This window comes from Tachysurus fulvidraco, chromosome 10 (assembly GCF_022655615.1).
Source record: "Tachysurus fulvidraco isolate hzauxx_2018 chromosome 10, HZAU_PFXX_2.0, whole genome shotgun sequence".
In the NCBI taxonomy this organism is placed as follows: Eukaryota; Metazoa; Chordata; class Actinopteri; order Siluriformes; family Bagridae; genus Tachysurus; species Tachysurus fulvidraco.
The window spans coordinates 5,613,319-5,634,641 of record NC_062527.1 but is presented as its reverse complement, the minus strand read 5'-3'; the positions used below and the strand labels follow the sequence as shown (position 1 = coordinate 5,634,641).

Genomic DNA, 21,323 nt, shown 5'->3' with positions numbered 1-21,323 from the left:
TATCGTACCCTGTATGTATGTATGTGTATGTGACGAATAAAATTTGATTTGATTTAAAAACGATTTCCATCAGAGTCTGTGTTTAAATTTACAAATCTAACACTACCATCAAACCTACTAAAAGATCAGCTTGGAGTACCAACTGTCTAGATTTTCTAGATCTGTAAATTATTTTAAAAGTAAGGTAGGAGATTTCGAATTGAGACACGGCTCATGACGACGATCACGATGACGGCACGCTCGAGAGATCGTCTCCATGATCTTCGTTAATGACTTTACACAGATCACCTTGGAAACCGGACGGACAGAGATACGTTGGCTCGGACGTGTTGTCCAGCTGATGCCTCTTTAAAATCTTCTGGATGAATAAAATAAATAAATAAATAATAATAATAATAATAATAGGTGCTGCTTATAAGTCAAGTATAAACCAGGCTCCTCTGGTCCGGCTGTATCACCCTGAAACACGACACAACACGGACAACCAAACATTCAAAACAATTACTACGGCAGTTTTACATCATAAATCTAAATTTTTGATTTATTTACACTTACGGAGGTAGAACATTCCTAAAACCTGTCAATCGACCTAAAAAATTTGGCAAGCCATGCAATTTAAATAAATAAATAAAACAAAATCATCAGTAAAATCAACCATAACAAACAAACAAATAAATAAATGACAAAAAGGCAGTGTGTTCAAATTAAAAGGTTTTATTCGTTTTTCTTTCACCAACCTTTCTCACGACCAAGCCGGATAGAAAGCTTTAAACGGTTTTGTTTTGTTTCAGGGTTGAATTTGCAACTTTAAAGAGAGAGAAAAAAAAGATCTAAAAAGCGAGTGAGCAAGAGAAAAGCAGAGCGGTTTTTTTTTCTTTTTTCAGCCCAGTGTGTAGTAGCAGAGTCATTAGCATGCATAAGAGTCAGATAAGCAGAAGAGTCCATCGTTATCAGTGACAAAAGTGCTTGTCTGGTTCCACTCACTCTCTCAGCAGAAAACTTGAAGCCTTTTATTTTTGTATTTTTTTTTTATTATTAACCCATGTTTTCAAGAGTACAAACATGACTGAGCAGATGAAAAGAAGAGAGAAGTGCAGGCTTGTCATGGTCATGACATGATTTCAATACCTTTTTTGTTGTATTTATAAGCCGTTGTTAGAAGAGCTCATGAAGACTGCTCTGTGGGAATGTAAAGGTTTTTTTTTTGTTTATATATATATATATATATATATATATATATATATATATATATATATATATATATATATATATTTTTTTTACAGGAAGTAGTTGTAGTTTATCTTTCCACTGGGAGAATGGTTAATTATATATGTGCCACTCCGCTAGTCCCATATGCCACCCCTGATCACATATGGGACTAGGCATTAGACATCTAAATTCTTTTTTATCTAAATTTAAAAACCAGCTTCTTTCAGTCTTACAGTACAAAAACACATTTACATGGTTATTTGCTGCGGATTCGGTCGCTGGGGATCGTTGTTTGCGAGATGGGAAATGCTTCGTTTGGTAAAGAAGTGTGTGTTTTAGTGGCAGACAGGAGTGAAGATGAACTGCTTCCTCACAGCCAGTGGCTATGTGGGGATGGCAGGACTGATTGAGAGGTCCGCTAAATTCAGATATGCTAGCAGAGTAATCATACACCCACTCCCACAAAAAAAAAAAAAAAAAAAAAAGGGAAATATGGAACACAAAGAAAACCCAGAAGACGAGGCGGCCACCGGGCAGAGGCGTAGACGTGTGCATGAGTGTGTGATCTGTCTGGTGGCAGCCGGGCGTCTGTTTGCACCTCGGAGCTGCAGGTCTGAGAGCGCAGCCTCATTTCAGCAGGGATTTAATGGCATCGCTCTCTGCTGCCTCGAACGCACTCAGCCCGTCTGGTCCCTTTCTCTCCTTATCAGCACCCTGTACACAGCACAACACACAAACGTTACCTGATCTGCTACACACTTCACACAGGTGCTGAGTAAATAGCCAACATGTTTCGTTAACATTATCACATACTCTGCTTTGTCTGACACACGATGTTGAACACAGCGATGTTATATTAGGTCATTAGACTGGCAAAACTTTACCTGCTAACACCAGAGCACGCTAGCATGGCTCATACACACTAATAAAGGTCATCATGGTAAATAAAGAAGTTTTCGAGTTCGATCGTGAAAAGGAAGCAAATCAGATTGATTTCTTTCTACCTTTAGACAATTATACTATATTTAAAAACAGCTGAATATTTATTAAAAGATGCCAGTGACCCTTTTTTTTTTTTTTAATGGCTCTTTTGCATTATGTCCGGGATTAAATCGAATGCTTATTGTTTAACCAATTGTTCTTCGGTCTTGATTTTGTTTGCTCAATTTTTTGAACTCCAATCCAATGCATGCATGTTGTGATGCATCATAGGACGCGTCACAGATCTGCAGAAAATCTGTCATTCGAAATAAACAAAATCACAACAAATCTATTTCATGGAGTTCGCTTGATTTTCTTTTTCCCCACTCGTTCCTTCGATGTGGTTAAACATGCTGTAGTGTTTTTTTTCTTCTTCTTTCTTTTGGACAAGCACAGGACAACGCAAATGCATTCAAACGTTTTAAGCTGCAGATTAACAGAGAAAACATATCGCCCAAGTGAACGTTAAACGACTGATTTGTAAAAGGATTATACTGAAACATGTACCAATACCAGTGGGTTTTTTTTGTTGCTGCTGTTGTATGTTTATGGTTTACTGAGCATTACTGTGGAAAATCCACCATCTAGCTGAGTTTTTGTGAGCGCTGAAAGCATTGGAGAGAGGAGAAGAAGAAAAAGAATCGATACTACATAAGCCTAGTACAGAAGCAGCTAAATGAGATGAACACAAAAAGGAACTACAGGAAAACAAGAGGGAAGCAAGAGGGACTCTGTGGGAAGCGTAAATAGAACAGTGCCTGGTCTCTAATGGCTGCATGGAGAATCGAAGAGGAGCAAGCAAACAGTGATTCCAGTCAAAATACATACACAGAGCTAGAGCTAGACAAACAGAGAAGGGAAGAGAGGAGGAAAGCGGACACGGCGCATTTGTATGTCTTTCACGCGTGTGTCCCCGCTGAACCGTCTGTCCATTAAGACTTCATGATGACCTTCTGACAGGAAACGACACGCCATGCATAATGTATGTTTCCGCTTATCCACTCCTACACTCTATAAGCAAAGAAGTGGCTTGGGAAGGATAGAAACATATACGCCCGCTGTCCGTTTTATTAGGAACGTCCGCTGTACGCATGCGGTGAAAGGATACAGATACAGGTCATGGGCTTCATTAAGCATCAGAAGGAAGAAATACTTGATGATCTCTTGGGATTTTCCCACACACAACAGACTCTAGAGTTTATACGGAAAGATACAGATCCATGAAAACTGGCCGAGTTGATTTGAGCTGCCGGACAGAGTAATGGGCAATCTTTGCAATTGTGGTGCACAGAAAAGCGACGCTTGTCTGCTCAATGACTGTAAAGACTGATTCATTGAATTACTATAGGCTTCCTGTCGGCTCAGACCGGTCTGGTCAATCTCCTCTGATCTCTCTCCCCCACAAGATGACATCACACCATTCTGAGGAAAAACCTAGAAAGTGTTGTGTCTGAAAATCCCAGGAGCTCAGCAGGGCGTATGGAGCCAACAACCACGCCTTCGACTGAAGTCACAGAGATCACTGTTTTCTTTCTTCTCTCCATTCTGATGTTTCATGCGGACGTTACGTGAAGCTTTGGACCTGTGACTGTATGATATGCTTTTATTGAACTGTGCTGATGCCACATGATCATGACGTCTTAAATAAGAAGAAAGAAAACACATAACGTGGTTGACAAAAATTCCTACATAAAATATATATAAACTGTGCTCAAAGTCCACCATCATACAACATGCTTCTATCTTTCTCCAAATATTCCACAGTAGGCTGTAAGCAAGAGACAAGATCTGTGTACATCCATGATTCTGTACCTTCTCTAGTAAGATTTTGACGCAGGACAGGTGACCCTCGTAAGTGGCAGAAAGCAATGGAGTGATGCCGTGTTTGTCTGCAGCCTGGGTAGGGGGGGAGAGAGAGAGAGAGAGAGAGGGGACAGGTTAGTTTTAGTGCACAGGAAATTACAGCTGGATTCATCAAACTTCTTTTGACTGCTAAGTTTTATCTTTAGCCTAAAGATAAGAGCTGCACCACTTCCCGTGAAGGCTTATTTAGAGTGAGAGAATGGTGGCCGCTTCACTATGAATAAACAGGAACCTGTTTGTTTCAAGCACAAACTGTGTCCACCATGATAAGAACACCGTGAGAACTGGACGGTGTTGATGTGAGCTTACGTTCACATCTGCTCCTTTAGACAACAGGAACTCCACCATCTCAGCCTGGCCACAGTCTGCAGCGTAGTGCAGGGGCTTTCTACCACTCTCCAGCGTCCGATTAACATCCTCATCCTGCAACACACACACACACACACACACACAGAGCTTAGAGTACGGTTCTTAAGGTTTCCACTTATATACCTTCAACGTTCATGAAAAGAAAAATCAATACACCCTTTAAGGCGTTTAAACGTTTTCCTAAAAAAAAAAAATTCACAAAAAATGATGGAAATGCCAACACACACACACACCTCAAAAACTGATCAATGCATACTGCTGACCTCATCACCTCCATTCTGTCCCATAATGCTGCTCTCCACCCCTTCATCCATCACTTGAACTGTGTCTGAGTCAGCCTCTAAACTCCATACATTAACATTAAACCAGTAAAAATCTATAAGCGTTTTCTAAATCCATATCTGTCCATGTGCATCTTTATCACTGTGTACTGCAACAGCTATCTATCTATCTTTATACACACACACACACAAGCCGCAAACACACGCCGCACAAACACACACGCCGCACAAACACACACGCCGCACAAACACACACGCCGCACAAACACACACGCCGCACAAACACACACGCCGCACAAACACACACGCCGCACAAACACACACGCCGCACAAACACACACGCCGCACAAACACACACGCCGCACAAACACACACGCCGCACAAACACACACGCACACACACACACACGCACACACACACGCACACACACACGCACGCATGTACATAGTACTGTGCAAAAGTTTCAGGCAGGTGTGAAAAAAAGCTGTAAACAAAGAATGCTTTCAAAAACATTTGTTTAAACATTTATTTTCATAAATTGACAAAATGCAGTGAAGGAACAAAAGAGAAATCTGAATCTATTCGATATTTGGTGTGAACACCTTTTGCCTTCAAAACAGCAGCGACTCTTCTAGGTACATTTGCACACAGTTTTTGAAGGAGCTCGGCCGGTAGGTTGTTCCAAACATCTTGGAGAACTAACCACAGATCTGTGGATGTAGGCTCTCTCATATCCTTCTGTCTCTTCATGTAATCCCTGACACACTCGGTGATGTTGAGATCAGGGCTCTGTGGGGGTCGTGCCATCGCTTCATGCTGGGTTGAAGGCAAAATGCAGTAACACCAAATATTGATCGGATTTAGATTTTTCTTTTGTTTGCTCACTTTGCATTTTGTAAATTGACAGAAATAAACACTCATTATTTATATTCCTGAAAGCATTCTTTGGTTACAGCATTTTGAAGCATTCACACCTGCCTAAAACTTTTGCACAGTACTGTATATAAGGTTGAAATGACAATAAAAGCTTCTTGACTGGACTTGATCCAACCCCACCTCCCCACCCCCATCTTTGCTGGGGTCTCGCTTTGCACGTCTAGTTCCTTATATGTATCCAGTTCTCTTTGTCTTTGACAAACTCAGCTTCTGGTTAGTTAGTTAGTTAGTAAGAGGAACTTCACACACCATCAGTCTCATACACTCATACCACAGCCCTCTGTCTGTATCTGAGCTCATATACTCATACCACAGACCTCTGTCTGTCTCTGAGCTTACAACTAGGGATCGCATACATGCATTTGCACACAAACCACACGCGCGCGCACACACACCCTATTTGCTGATCTTAAACCCAGTAGCTGTGGCAGTTTTTTTCCCCCTCAGTACAGAAGTCAAATTTTGGGGTCAGTCACAAACTCTGCTCTTTCTTGCAGATGCAAAACTGACATCAGTGTGATCCAGAGCTATACTGTAATCAGCACACGGCATTAAAAGCGCCTGTGCGGAGATGCTGACCCTCAGGAAGTGGGTAAAAAGCTATTTCACTCGGCGCAAAGCACATCTGGATATTGTAATGAAGACTGGATACCGGAAACATACACCATGGATATCAGACCCTGATACGATGGCAACGACTGGAATTGAATTCGAAAAAAGTCATTTGTTTTTGGAATTGAAAAGACTTACATATGAAGACACATGAGTACAATTTCCTTTGTTAGGCTCGATTTTGATTACAGTAAGACAGCCGGTCTGGTCCGTAAATATGTGGACATTAAAATTGATCCATTTTAGTTGGAAATACAGAAGTATATCGAGGTTAATAATAAACGAGCGCAAAGTGCAGACTTGCAGCTGCAATTTGTACATAGTGGGAATTATAGAACTTTAAATGTGCGCTCCTCCCCTATTAAGGGACCAAAAGTATGTAGGAAAAGGTCGCTGGCTGATCAGCCATTCCATGGCCAGGTGAGTGTTGCTCCCTCTTTAGTTGATTGTGTGTCGAATATGGAATCGGTCGCTGTTAACTTTCTATATGAAGTCCAAATAACCAGTGAAGCCATAATAGAATACCATTGATCATGCATAGAGTTTTTTTTTTTTGCAAATAGTAAAAGAATAAATGGATAAATAAATAATTAAATAATTAGAGAGAGAGAAAATATGTGGAGATTTAAGACAAACTGGTACAACGACGGGGTTGGAGGAGGGAGTTTAAGTCGCGGCAGCGGCGACTCAACAAATGGGAATTTAAATGGTCGGGTAATATGCATGACGTAACCGGATTGGTGCACGTCGTGGACTGCTGATTAACAGCTGATGCACGCTTGACGACGTGGCCTTCCAGAACTAATACGAAGCTTAATGATTGGCTGAAATCAGCAAATTGGCAGGTTAAAGAAAGAACCATGGACAGATGGAAGAGACTCTTCACGAGGTCATTGTATCGGTGTCAAAGTCAAGAAACAAAAAAAAATGGCTTCAGCAGAATAAATACAGAGGCACATCTTTTGCACAAGATGTAACCCACGTGTAATGATTTCATTCATGATCGTTAGTTATTACTTTTTATTACAAATTACTTCTAGAGGTCCAGATAGAAAAGTGCAGTAATTCCAACACCTTTCTCTCGACTTTCCCTACACGGCTAACTGTCTTAATAGACCTGGATGTACACGTATGGTTAGCGTTGGTAAGCAGTTATAGAGTGTCCAGGTAGCAGCTAAATAATAAGTGATGACAGCACTTGTGGTGTAGGCTCGATTTCACTTCTGTGGTAACAACAGGAAGAGAAGAGGCCAACTGTAAACTTGCTCTCCGAAGCCACGTTACAGAGACAGGGCCGACCTCTGCTCCACAACTTCTGTAACCTCAGAAGAGCTGCACAAAACTGCCAAATACAATTAAGATGGGTATCGGATGAAATCGGATGAAAGATGGGTAACCGGAGAAAGACAAAAGCACCCCCCCCCCCAAAAAAAAAAACCAAACAAACAAAAAAAACAGCAATCAGCTTAATGGAAAAGCATAACATGGAGCATGCGATTAACATGGTATCACTTAAAGGTGGGGTCTCCGATTTTTGAAAGCCAATGTCGACATTTGAATTTCCCCAAAACAAACACGCGCCTAACACAAATGGGTCCCACCCATGTATTTATAGCTCCGCCCACACATACATACGTAACCGAGGCAACTAATGGAAAGAAATGTGTATCATAGCTGAAGAGAAGAACAATACGATTGCAGATAAACAAACAAGCATAATCGACACACAAGCATAATCATGTAAAGGACAAAGGCATATATTAGTTCTGTGTAACAAAGCAAAACCAACGTTACTCACTTATCGAGAAGGAAAAAAGCGCCTCGGCATCTTAAGTAAAGCTGAAATTTCCCGAGTCAATAACTCCTGAGCTAAATGCTGTTACTACACAAAACGTGGTTGTAGCTGCCTCTCTACATTACTACGATAGAAAAGAGGTGTTATTTGTGTAGTAACAGCGTTTAGCTCAGGAGTTATTGACTCAGGAAACTCTAGTCTGTGAATATGTGGCCAACTTCCTGCTCCTTCAGTTCTCTCCAGCGCTGGAAAGCTGATCCTATATTAACACGTCCTACTTCTTGCCTTATCGTAAGTCTTTCTTCTCTTTCTTTCTTTGTTTTTATCCTCCATGTCAGTGTTAAAACCGCTTTCTGCTAGTGTCACACATGCGCACTGAACACTCTCTCTGCCGCATATTGACAAGCCCCGCCCCTTTCTGCTCATTGGCTACACGTTGGTTTTGATTTTTGTTTTGATTTTTGTTTATTATTCAGCCTGACTCAGTTTTCTGAAGCATTTCTCAAAAATCGGAGACCCTGCCTTTAATACTACACCCAATATAATGGGAGGCAAGCCAATTGGTCAATAAATCAGGAAAGCCTTGTGTAGGCGTTTTGAACTTTCTACTGTGAAGTAGTCTAAAAGATCTCAACAAGCAGCCCGCTATGGAACAATCAAAAGAAATTCTAGAATAAATGAGAAAGAAAGAAAAATAGACTGGTCTGGAAAGGGTTTCAAGGCCATGTGAGGCTCCATTCACGTTACATCCGAATGTAGACAATCTGTAAAATGGTAAATTCCTCCAACAGTGGATCGAGGACTCATCTAGGAAGTCACACAAGAACCCAGTAAAACTTCTAATGAACTGTCAGCCTCATAAAAGGTCAGCATTAATGATTTCACTGTGAGAAAGAGATGGCAAAAATAGTTTAGAATAGAATCAGTGTCAAAGCAAAAACTTCTGACAGGAAGAACATCTCACGTTTTCCAGAAAACACCTTGATGACTCGCAAACTGTTGGATAATGGATTATGGACTGTTGGGCAGGAAGTGGAACTTTTTGGAAGACATGGGTTCTGTTTTCATCCATCCATCCATCCATTTTTTTACCACTTATCCGGCAGTCTAAGCAGGGACACCCAGACCTCCCTCTCCCCAGACACTTATAGGCACGGGCTGGGCAGTCATCCGATGTGGACGAACTGATGAGATTTTGCACAGAAGACTGGGTAAAAATTCCTCTATAGTGATGTGAAAGACTTTTTTGTTGAAAGATTAAGCAGCGAGCATGCTGAGAGAATGCACAACATTGTACACTGAGAAAATACACAGTATTGTACACGGAGTAAAATACACAGCGAGTGTTGTCAAGAGAATCCACAATGTTGTACGCTGAAAGCATACACGACGAGTACGCCGAGAGAATCCACAATAGTATAGTGAACAGAATCGAGACTGTGGGCTCTCAGTAGATCAACCGAGACTACAAACAGAAAACAGAGTATAAAGCTTCTGTTGTTGAACAGCACTGAGCTCAGGCCCTAAAGCTGCATTAACAGCATAAAAGGGAACTTGAACCACTACCATACCGTGTATTTACTAAAAACAGGACCTGAAGGCGCAATAAGCAGGAAGTTTCAAAGTCAGAATCTAAACTTCTGCTGTAGTAAAACGGACAGAAAATCATAACTGCACCATAAGACCAACTCTGAGTGAAACATGCCTATGAGCTTTGATGGGGTTGTAGCTTAATGGCAAACTTGCATTTGTTTCATCATCAAGATCTGTAAAAGGTTCGAACTCCAGTTGACTAATGGAGTTTATCTACTGACACAGGGTTCAGATATACATACTCTTGTAAAATCGGTTAAAATTCGACCGGCTTGTGCTCCCGACCGCTCGAGTACTAACGGTTCGAAGGAATGCAAGCTGGAGCCAAATACAGAAATCTTGTTTTCAATTCTTCTTAAAATTCTAAAGAATTTCATCCAAAGAATAATTTTAGTGTTTGCATTTCTTGCTGTAGCTATCATACATTCAGGTCCATAAAAATTTCATTACACGGCTTTTACAGTATAAAGTAAGTGGACGGTTAATGATTGACCGACTTAGCCGTTTCATGGCCACATTTCCTCTTCATTTCATAACAAATTATGGAGATACGAGGTTTGGAATTGATTCCAAGTGCTGAATGTTTCATTTGGAATATGCTTATGGGAGCTCTAAAAATGCAGTCCAAAGAGGTTTTGGCACAACTGAAGGAGGCTATCGTTAGGCTAGGGGGGGGACCTAGCAGGGAGATAGCATGAACTCCAGAAGTGGCAAAATCTACAAATTAGCACATGCATGAAAAGATCGAATGCACTGGCAAGCTCAGCATTGCCAAAAAGAACTGGAAGAAAAACCGATCACAACATCTAGCCAGGTCGGAAACACCCCTGAGGAGGTAGGAACATCATCGTCAAAGTCTATAATCAAGAGATTATGTCATGAACGTTAATACAGGGGGTTCACTTTGAGATTTAAAGACTCAAACAGAAAGAAAAGATTAGACTTGCCTAGAAAAAACATTATTAAAAAAAAAATCTTTTAAAGGATCTTTGGACAGACAAATCCAAGATTAATGGGAAGGGAAGAATAGAGAGAAGGGAAGGAAGGGCCCACGATCCAAAGCATATCATATTATCTGGTGCAGGCGGTGTTATTGCATGGGCACGTGAGCCTGCCAGTAGAACTGGGTCACTGGTGTGTATTGATGATGTGACTGAAAGAGCAGGAAGAAATCTGAAGCGTATAGAGTTATATTTTATACTCAGATTCAGCAGCATGCTGCAAAACTTATGAAGCCAATCCAAGAGCTTCTTAAAGCAAAGAAATTTCATGTTCTTTAATAGGCGAATCAATCAGTGTCGGTGATGTCTGTGGGTTCCAGGCAGTCACTGACTGCAAAGCAACTTCATTTAAGTATTATAAAAATAACACCTAATTACGTTAGTTTGTCCAACTAATTTTAAGCGTACTAAAATGGAGAGACTGTAAAAAAATGGGTGTGTAATTTCTAGATGGTTAACACGGTATTGAAGTGAAGCATGACGTCTACATGACAATCAAGCACATTTTCAGGGCTTCATTTCAATCCACGGTGGTGTACAGAGATTAAATGCTAAATCGTCCAAATATTTATGTTCGTGTGTGTTTAAGTTTCAACAATAATTACAAGGACACAACACAGCATTTATATACAGCAGAAAAACCAGGAGCTGCTTGAAACCTGTCACTGTGTAAATGTAGAAGCAGATCTGCTTTTAACAGCAATGTTGGAATAAAAAAAAAACCCCAAACAAAACTTTAACGTATTCAGTATTGTCAGGTTTAGAGGATGTCTACAAAACTCCTCACTCACCAAGACTGGCAGATTAATTAAAACCTTGGCATTAGTGTTTCCTGAGAACAAACCGCACGGCTAAAGTGCAAGTTCTCAAGAGTTATTCATTTAATTGAGTTAATCGCTTTAGCCACTTTTTATAAAAGATAAGTAAGGTTTGCTTTGGACTCGACATAATTCGAGAACCCTGTCCTTTATTAGGAAAGAGGTGATTCTGGGTTTTATATGAAACAGAATTAAATCTAATTTAATGAGTTTATTCCTACTGGATTAGCATAAAATGTGATTCCCTCACATGGTTTAGTGTAGCGGAAATTTATAAGTTTCATAAGCAAATGCATGTTATCATGTCCTATAGCATCTGGAGAAAACGGTGCATCATATCAGCCGTCAGCCTCACTATCTAGAAAACATAGGCATCAACCAATGAAACCACACATCCTTCATATACACCATAGGTCCAAAAGTATATGCACCCATGTTTGAAGCACACAGTTTTACAGAATATCTCTCTAGGGTATCTATATAGCTCGCTACAGTTTCACTACAGAACTAAAAGAATAAAACACATGACAATGCCCCTGTGCACAAAGCACACAGCACCACGAAGACCTGCACAGAGCCCGGACTCAACCCCAAATTCTAAGATAATGATGCTCTTGTAACATTAAAATAAACCGTGTTTAAGGCCACGTTCACACTGCAAGTCTTAATGCTCAATTCAGATATTTTGCTCAGATCTGATTTTTTTGTTTGGCTGTTCACATTACCATTTACAATGTGGCCTAGATCAGATACCAGTGTGAACTGTTCACTGTTTCGAACTGACCCGCATGCGCAAACGAACAATAACTATGACGTCACACACAGCACGCCGTTGCGCTAAAAAGTTGGCAAGGTACAGTATTGTAAGGAAGTATTGTATCATCTGGTGCAAGCAAACATATCATGTAATGCTACAGTATAATGTGATGTATTCAATGCAAACGTTATGAGATGGTTCACGTAGCCCCTTCTTAACACACACACGTTACCAGTCCCGTTTGTGTCACGTTTATGCCGACGCAAAAAAAAAAAGTTTTCGCTGGCGCATAATTGTGACGAATGTCGATGTAGATTGACGTAAAAGTCGCATCAAATACGCCTTGGCTGTTCACACTGCGGCCACATTGAAAAAAAAAATCAGATTTGGGCCTGATTCAGGACCACATATGGAAGTGGCACAGATCTGGAGAAGTCTGACCTGTTCACTTGACCCCCAAAAAAAAAAATCAGATTTGGACCACTTTTACCTGCAGTGTGAACGGGGACTAATTTGTTTGTCGCTCAAAATATGCGTCATAACTGCTGACTTGCGAAATCCGACACGGAAGCAGACGCATTTTTGGTTTGCTGCAGCCGGCAAGTCATGAATATGTCATGTATGAATGTCATGTCATGAATATGAAGAGGACACAATTAGAAATTGAACATTTTATTTGAAAGTAACCTTCAACCCAGCGTCTTTTTTGTTAAGGTTAGTTCAAACTGTTCAAAATATTTGTGTTTGCCTGCAGAAATAAAATTTCGTTACTCGGTAGCAGTTCATTGATTTCATAAATGCAACACAATACAGCTTTTTCTATACGTCCCATAAAGGTAAAAACCGATATATGCGGTGTTATCTTCATTTTAGATGTCAAAACGGTTTTGTGGCTCCCTGTGTTTTTTTTTTTTCTGTGGGAAATGGGTCCAAATGGCTCCTTGAGTGTTTAATGTTGCCGACCCCTGGTCTAGCCAATCATGACAAACCCATCATTTGGTGTCTTTTGAGTCATTCAGCTCTATTGTTTTGGGTTGTTGCCTTACACTTGGGCATCAGATCACTGATGACACGGCACGGTTTACTGACTCTGAACAGCAACGCATCCTGACACCACCACGCACAACACCACCACCATGTTTCACAGTTCATATGATTGTGGTGTGTTCATTTTATGCCAGGTGTAAGAGTAGACCCATGTCTTCTAAAAGGTTACAATCCTAATGATTAAACATGGTCCTTGTCTACAAAGTCTTCTTCCAAATGCCATAATGGCAGCCTTCACATAACATAACTGTGTGTATATCTGCTCACAATTTATTGGCACAAGGGTAGTTTACATCAGGCACATGCCAGCATGGCATTCAGATCCTAGGGCACGAGTGACAGCTTTGTACTTCAACATTTCTTCCATCAAGGCAGAAGGAAGGACACTCTTCCTGGTCTGAAGGGGCACTGACTATCATGTGGGCACAGTTCCAGGTGAGGTCATTATTAACAGAGATCGTTCCAAAGGGCAAACTTGCTACAGCTTCTTATGCCCCTTTTACACCGAGGCAGTTTGAGTGCTGGTTCAGAGCCAGAGCCTAATTTAAAATCAGTTCTTTCATTTTCAACACCCAAAGCACCAGCGTTGAACCATGAAAAGTGGTTCTTAAGTAGCACCAAAACACTGCTGGTCTAGACTTAAGCGCTTGCATCTGGGGCTGGGGGCAGAGTTACTGTGACTAACAAGACAAAAGAGAACGTCGTTAGCACCATTTTAAAATCACTTTAAATCAGTATTCTCCGTGCTTGGATGCCAGTGTAGGTTCGCAAAGCCATGAGCATCATCAGTAAATCAACATCCGCCATTGTTGATGTTGTGTTTGCCGCTGCTGCGCTAACGTTGCTGTATAAGGTTGTACAGAGTGACGTAAGACTCGGCTCTGTGATGGCTCTCTAGCCCATGGAAAGGCAAACCGGTTCTTAGAATGTTCGCCAGTGGAACCAACTTCGAACCAGCACCAGCACTAGTGTCGGACCAGCACCCGGTTCTTTCTGGTGGAAAGGGGGCACTAAACTCAAACAATCCTGATTCGATTCGAGTCATTATTTCCTCTTTCCAGTCTTTTAAAATCAGAGCTTCCTTAATATCTCCCTGCTCACAATTTTCAGTTTTACTAATAACCAGAAACTCATCCCCAGACCACCACTCTACCACCACCATGTTTCACCTCGTTTCCAGTTTTAAGGAGCTTAAGGGAGGAAAAGTTTAATTGTACCATTAGCGGTACAGTGGGGAATTGCAAAAAATTGAGAATGCTGAAATACTTAAATGCTTGATTTTAGAGTGGTTCTGCAGTAACACGCGGTATAAACAAACATCACATTTCAATGATATCCTTTCAGATAGAACAGCGCATTTATCATCAATTATTAATTAGCATCACCATTAACCGTTGCCATAATGTTTAAAAACAGTACCGATGATTAAAAAAAAAAGTGCAAGTCAGACATACAATGATAGATTTTATTTCACAATATCAAACTCAAAACCTTCTTCTGACAGAAAGCAGGAGTGCATGAGATTGAGTCACGAGGCAGGGCTTCAGCGACATTAATATTGTTAATGATGACTGTTCGCTTTATCGACGAGAATAAGGCTGAACTTTTGCCATGTTTTTGAGCGCTGACTTATCAGGGTTTTTCCTTGGTTTTCGATGCTGGCTGACCGACATGGTCATCGACACACAGCGTAATTTTAGTGTAATTTTAAAAATAATAGTGTAATTTTTCACCATATAAAATGTAATAAAATTAGCAGCTAGCTAGCAACAGCTTGCTTTGTGCTTTGATCTAGTTTCATCTCCCGGTCTAACTTTAAACTAAATGATTTTATAGGTAATTTACTACACATCGTCATAGGCATATACATACTGTGGATTATTAAGGCTACATTTTACTAAACACTCTTGCTAAATGGGGTAAGCACACTTACTTTCTCATTTCAGATGTGTATGCTCTTCTAAGAAGTAATGATTTGTTATACACCGATTCAGACCCTGACGGGCAGACCGATTCCTTTAACCATTCATTATAATGAATCGGCTCAAAGGAGTCATTAGGTCGCGAATCGGACTTTAGCGGACGTGTTGTGTGGGAATCCTGGCTGTTAGGACATGGCGAAAGCTGTGCTCGTTCTCTCCGTCACTCCGTCAGTAGCCTGTTTCACTCACAAAACCCAATTACAGATCAAATAAGGCTTTGGCGGGACAAAAACCCTGCTTATTTAAGTGTAGTCCGATATAAAATGTTTGGCAGGCCTAACGATACGTAATCAGAGAAAACGTTACTGGATATCACGTCAGGGTAGTACAACAAAGATTATGTTACAACTACATTGATATGCCTATTGTGAATTGGTGATTAAATACAAGTTCTGCTTGTAATATCTGCTTAGTGTTCATTCTTCTAGTACTAAACAAACAAGTAAATATATAAAACGATGATAGGAGTAAATGAATGGGCCTGGTTGCATTTTGCTGTCTCACACTTAAAAACTTTAAAACCTGTATAACATTTTGTGCTGCTGCAAAAAAAACAGAAAACTGCCATGACTAATTATGTGTAATCTTGCCTGTGTGCCATGCAGAGGGTTTCTGTTGGTTTATTTATTTATTTATTTGGTTTAAACCCTGGGAGTACACTTCATCTGATTAAAGTTTTACACTAAACAGTGTTTATTTTGTTGTGCATTTTGGCTATTGGCATCAGTAGGAATGTGGTAGTGATGGAGTCTAGGCAAATGTAGCTAGTGAGGTGGATGCGATATGAAGGAAAGATCAGAACACGATACGCCTAATCGCAGTAGAATTTTAGATTTAGATGATGAGATTACTGCACAAGTCTACTAACAAACATTACGTTTTTTTTTTAACTAGTAAAGAAAAAAATGACTTAAAAATATCACATCATAAGGATTAATGTTTCATGGTAATATTTAGTATATCTAATTATATAGTTATATTGACACATCCCTAGATACAATCGATCTATGTTAATGGCAATTGGTGCCATGGATGAACAGAAAAAACAAATAAAAGATTTAGCAATGGCAACCAATCGCTGAGCGGCGCCGTGCACAGTGACCAATCGCTGAGCAGCACCACCCACAGCAATGACTGATTACTGTTCCCTCCATGTCTTCATTTCCCAACTGCTCACCCCTTCACATTTTGTGTTCTTAAGAGAAATGTTTTTACATGAATGCTTACTATAAGACAAACTATTATACCACAGGACAGTTATTTGCTTTTCTTCGGTCAGAAGGTGTGCACTAGATGTGTACAACAGCACGACTCGTACAGAAGCTACTGCAGCAACAGGAACCACAGTGTTATATTAATGGCTGCATTCTAATACTGTACCGTTTCCATAGTAACAGCTCATACACAGGTTCTTGTACAGCTGATGCGCCACTTAGTGCAAGTCTAATAATTAATGGATTCAAGGATGCTGTTAAACAAAGAAAAACATAATTATCCTTATCCTTATTATATGCCTCCAGTGTCAGCACTCTGTCACAGTTTTGCAAAGGTTTTCTAATACAGAGAGCGCGAGAGATATTCTGGTGATGAAATGATGGATTTATTGTGGCTTTAGTGCCCAAATAAATGTAATGTATCTATAGACTGTGAAATGTGTGAGATGTGTCATTCATAAGTAAATGAGGGTGCTTTCACACCTGCCTTGTTTAGTTCGGTTGAATCGTAGCAGAGTTCGATTGCACATTTGGTGCGGTTCGTTTGGCACTCGAACTCTGGTGCGCACCAAAAGCGGACTAAACAAGCGTACCGAGACCTCCTTGAAGAGCTGGTCTCGGTACTCTTTCAAACGAACTCTGGTACGGTTCGTTTGTGGTGAGAACACGATCCGAGATTGAATAGACCTAACTACAAAAAGTATTGCTCATTTTGGACTAAACCAGCTGCCGTAGTGGGTCGTTGGAAATATTTTCGGAAGATGAGCATGTCACAGTTTCGCAAAAGTAATGCTCGCCGCCTCCTGAAGTGTCTTGCGATGCGTCTTCGCCGTTTGCAGTGCATTAAAATGATATTTTCAAGTCGCATCCGCGCCTTCATTCTGAAAATGAAGACTTTGCATAGAATGCTGTATACAAGCGATGTAGTAGATTACAACCACGAACATAATTGCAGCGTGCAGTCATCTCTCCATGGTGTACTGTATGCTGTATTTTCCTCTTTTTGTTTACTTCCGGAGTTTCGTTGAAATTTCCCGCACGTTTATTCTGACCAATCGAGAAGCGGTTTAGGAAATACGCTCAATATGGCCAATGAGTGATGTGGATGTTATCACATGACTGCATTTTGGTTCGTTTCAACTGGTACGGAACAGAACGATCAGTGTGGTGTGAAAAGGAACCAAAACTGCTAAAAAGCTACAACGTATCATCTATTTGCTTTTGGTCCGGACCAAATGAACCGAACTATAGATGTGAACGCACCCTTAATCACTGGCACATCTCTGTGGTATAAGTGAGAGAACACACTCCAGGCAGTGTGATGTTCCATGTGGACATCCCACATTAAAGCTTAACAAGAAACCATTAACCGTGAAACCATTAAACGTGTGACGTTATGCTCACATCACACTTGTGACCATGCTGTTATATTAAGTATCAGCTTATCCGGGATTTAGCCAAGTGCTAAGTGCAGCTGTGCCAATATTCAGTATAACAGCAATATTGCTTATAATATTGGGATGGCAAGACCAATTCTTACGTTTTTGTTTTAGACTAGAGACCTTCAGGCCATCCTTAAAAATATTCTTGTTTGCCTTAGATGTTCTCAAGGATGAATGTGACAAAAGATCAGAATTTCCTGATCGTTATCTGTGCTTTAAAAAAAAATTCAAAACAAAAATTCAACTTGCTTGAACCAAACCATTTTTCAAGTGATAAAAATACTGGAACATGTGACTGACATCTGTTTCTTATTGTCCAGGTGTTTCCTGTTAGATTGTTTCTTTAAAAGTTAATCACTATAAATGTCTACTCTTTCTTTGAGCCCAGAGATTCACTTGTAAAGACCGCATTTGTTATTAAAAAAAGGATAAACTAATGAAGGCAAAACAAGCCACGTTCAAGCTGGGAAACAAGAGAAAATCCATTGAAGCCATTGAGAAAGCATTAGACAGGCAATACAATGATTTGGAATATTTTATAGAAACCAATAGTATACAAACAACCAGACACTGAACAGGTTGGCTAAAAAAATACAACAGTTAAGAAAGAAACTAAGAGCTGTGAAGGAAAAACCTTAAAAGAACAGCCAGCGGCATCAACTACCTCCGGCAGGCAAGGGTGAAGGTATCACAATCTACCCTTTTGAAGAAGACTTTAAAATCAGGCCATGAAAAGGCCAAAAGATCTATAGTGACAAACCAACAAAGGACTTCACAGGTTCCATGTTCCGAGTTCTTTAACACAGCAAGATGTAAATATCAGGAAATAAATGCTGAAATTCAGATCCATCGACTCACATTCAACTTCTCAAACATCTTCATTTTGTAACAAAAACAAAGGAACCGTCTTTGCTGTTCCAAAACTTTCAGTGAGAACTGTATATGACAAATTAATATCAAGTAACTAACTTTGTGTGTCGTTTTTGGTCCGCTAGTCACCTCACTCACTTTATAGCCTGTCAGCCATTCGATATCACATGAGAAAGGTGCATGAGCTGAAATTCCCTTTCCTTTATCATTTTTTTTTAATCGGACATGCAACCTTTTGCATTTTAAGTCAGAAACTCTATTCCTGAAATGAGTATTGCTAGCACCTTGTCCACCGATTATGTCCCTAGTGTCCTAAAGTTTTCAGTGAGACTAGTGCTAAAGTTAAGACAGAAATTTACATGGTAAAATAAAACAAGCGGGGTGACGCAGGGACGGGCGAGCGGGGTGACGCAGGGACGGGCGAGCGGGGTGACGCAGGGACTGGCGAGCGGGGTGACGCATGGATGAGCACAGGTGAGCAGAGTCATACACAGACATGACTCACAAGACGGTGATGCACAGGTGACCAATATGATGCACACACCAAAACATCGAAGTCCAGTTCTACCATTCATCAGAACATCAATCAGAATGGGGTAAGTCGTGGCCTAATGGTTAGAGAGTCTGACTCGTAATCCTAAGGTTGTGGGATCGAGTCTCGGGCCGGCCACGACTGAGGTGCCCTTGAGCAAGGCATCGAACCCCCCCAACTGCTCCCCAGGCGCCGCAGCATAAATGGCTGCCCACTGCTCCGGGTGTGTGTACACGGTGTGTGTGTGTGTGCACTTTGGATGGGTCAATTGCAGAGAACGAATTCTGAGTATGGGTCACCATACTTAGCCGTATGTCACTTCACTTTGAATAGTGGCCTTGAACTAACCGATCTATATTATTATTATATATTATATGCCGTGTCTAATTCCTTGCTCGTTATCCATTGTGACAGAAGTGTCTTCAGAAACATTTCCTGCTCCATGTTACTCGTTTGGATAAGCAAATGAGCCCTACGACCAGCTGAGGATGCAAAGCAGCCGAGTGACGTCATCTAGCGACTTTCCAGTGAACAGAGAAGTCAGTAATCCGTGTTATTAATCTATTAATTAAAATGTCCGACTCGAGAGGTCTTTAGGCCTGGCTGCAGGAACAGGAACAGACATGGCTGATTCCTGTGAAGCACAGAGATGCATCGTCACACGCCCACTCCCTCCATTCATCCATCCATCCCTCCATTTGTACACATTCAGCTTCTCATGCAAGGCCGAAAGCTAAATGTTGATGCTCTTCAAATATATTACCTTCTCGTTATGAATGTCTCACAACACAGAGAGACAAATGACTTAGCAAATAATACGACAGACAGAGGTTTGCGTTTGGTAACAGGGCCTGATGAAAAGAAACAGCTAGGCTAATGGCTAGGCTTCATCGTTATATTTATTCATTTATTTTTTACATTTTGTTCCTGTGTACAAACCCACAAGTCCACGTTTTGTGTCGTGTCACTAGTTATTATAGCAAACTAACTATAACGCGTGCAAACCCAAAACGTTAAAAAAAAAAAACTTCCATTGCTTACTAATAAAGCTCATGTATATTTTGGCGCATTAAACAGCAGAAGTGAAGCCCCAGACCTCAGAATACCAGTTGCAGGTATACACACACACACACACACACACACACACACACACACACACACACACACACACACGTCTAGTGTTCGCCTGTATTATTATACAGACACAAGGCGTTTGTTTTCTTCATTAATTCAGCCATTTCAGTCTCTTACCTTTTTCAGTAACGTTTTCACCTCGTCCAAATCACCATTTTTCAAAGCCCACATCAGCTCCTTGTCCCCCATGTCTCCTTTCCCTTCTGTCGGGATGTCACTGATGAGCTAAAAGCAACAATTCCAGCTAATAGTTAACGACGCACAGCGCTAGCTAGCTAACTTCAGACCATTTAAAACCCGTATGTTTATTACTGTTATTAGTATTATTGCAATTTAACATGCACGCTGTTTATACACACGTTAAGTTGAACATTTAAGATGTAACCGAACAGGTGACTTACTGTGATTATTAACAGGCTGGATATTTGATTCAGAACAAAGTTTCAAAGACGTTAAAGAGAAGGGGATCCGCCTTAGCTCAGTGAAATTAGCGGCTAGTGACGCTTCCGCTACTGAGGCTTGGTTTTCAAATTAAAAGTTCCCGGAAGACATAATCAAATTCAAATTCAAAATCAAATTGATTTTTTTTTTTAAAGACGTGAAATTTGATTGAACATGTAGCTCCGGCTTAGGTCGGACTCTATACAACCTTTTTTTTATTTTATTTTTTAATTTTTTAACGTATTACAGCTTTAGAAGCAATTTGGTTACACAGCTGATAAATGACTTTTGTGTGACTTGTCCTGTTTCTCATGAGACAGAGTATCTCTGTACAGTGATGGAAATGGCCACACATGGGTTCCTAGCATTGGTCCTGGGGGGCACCTTTAAAATGGATGTGTTAGTGCAGGTGAAAACAATAAAATATGAAGGCCAGGATATTTCCT

General features: G+C 40.6%; 1 protein-coding gene across 1 annotated transcript; it reads right to left on the bottom strand.

The window, feature by feature from the left end:
• Positions 1-1,253: 1,253 nt before the first annotated feature.
• mtpn (myotrophin) lies at positions 1,254-20,993 on the bottom strand. The gene is made up of 5 exons (XM_027164002.2): positions 20,838-20,993; positions 20,554-20,661; positions 4,363-4,476; positions 4,003-4,086; positions 1,254-1,923 (listed from the first exon to the last, which is right to left on the bottom strand). Exons 2-5 carry the CDS (start codon positions 20,623-20,625, stop codon positions 1,837-1,839), a joined length of 357 nt encoding a protein of 118 aa, XP_027019803.1. The 5' UTR covers positions 20,626-20,661; positions 20,838-20,993; the 3' UTR covers positions 1,254-1,836.
• Positions 20,994-21,323: the final 330 nt, after the last annotated feature.

Bases quoted from the DNA above. Each gene is read 5' to 3' on its own strand.
- mtpn (XM_027164002.2), bottom strand. From the start codon at position 20,625: ATGGGGGACAAGGAGCTGATGTGGGCTTTGAAAAATGGTGATTTGGAC. The intron at 4,087-4,362 runs GTAAGCTCACAT...CCCCCTACCCAG, and splicing joins CTAAAGGAGCAGATGTGAAC to GCTGCAGACAAACACGGCAT. The intron at 1,924-4,002 runs GTACAGAATCAT...TGCTGTGTACAG, and splicing joins TCAAAATCTTACTAGAGAAG to GGTGCTGATAAGGAGAGAAA.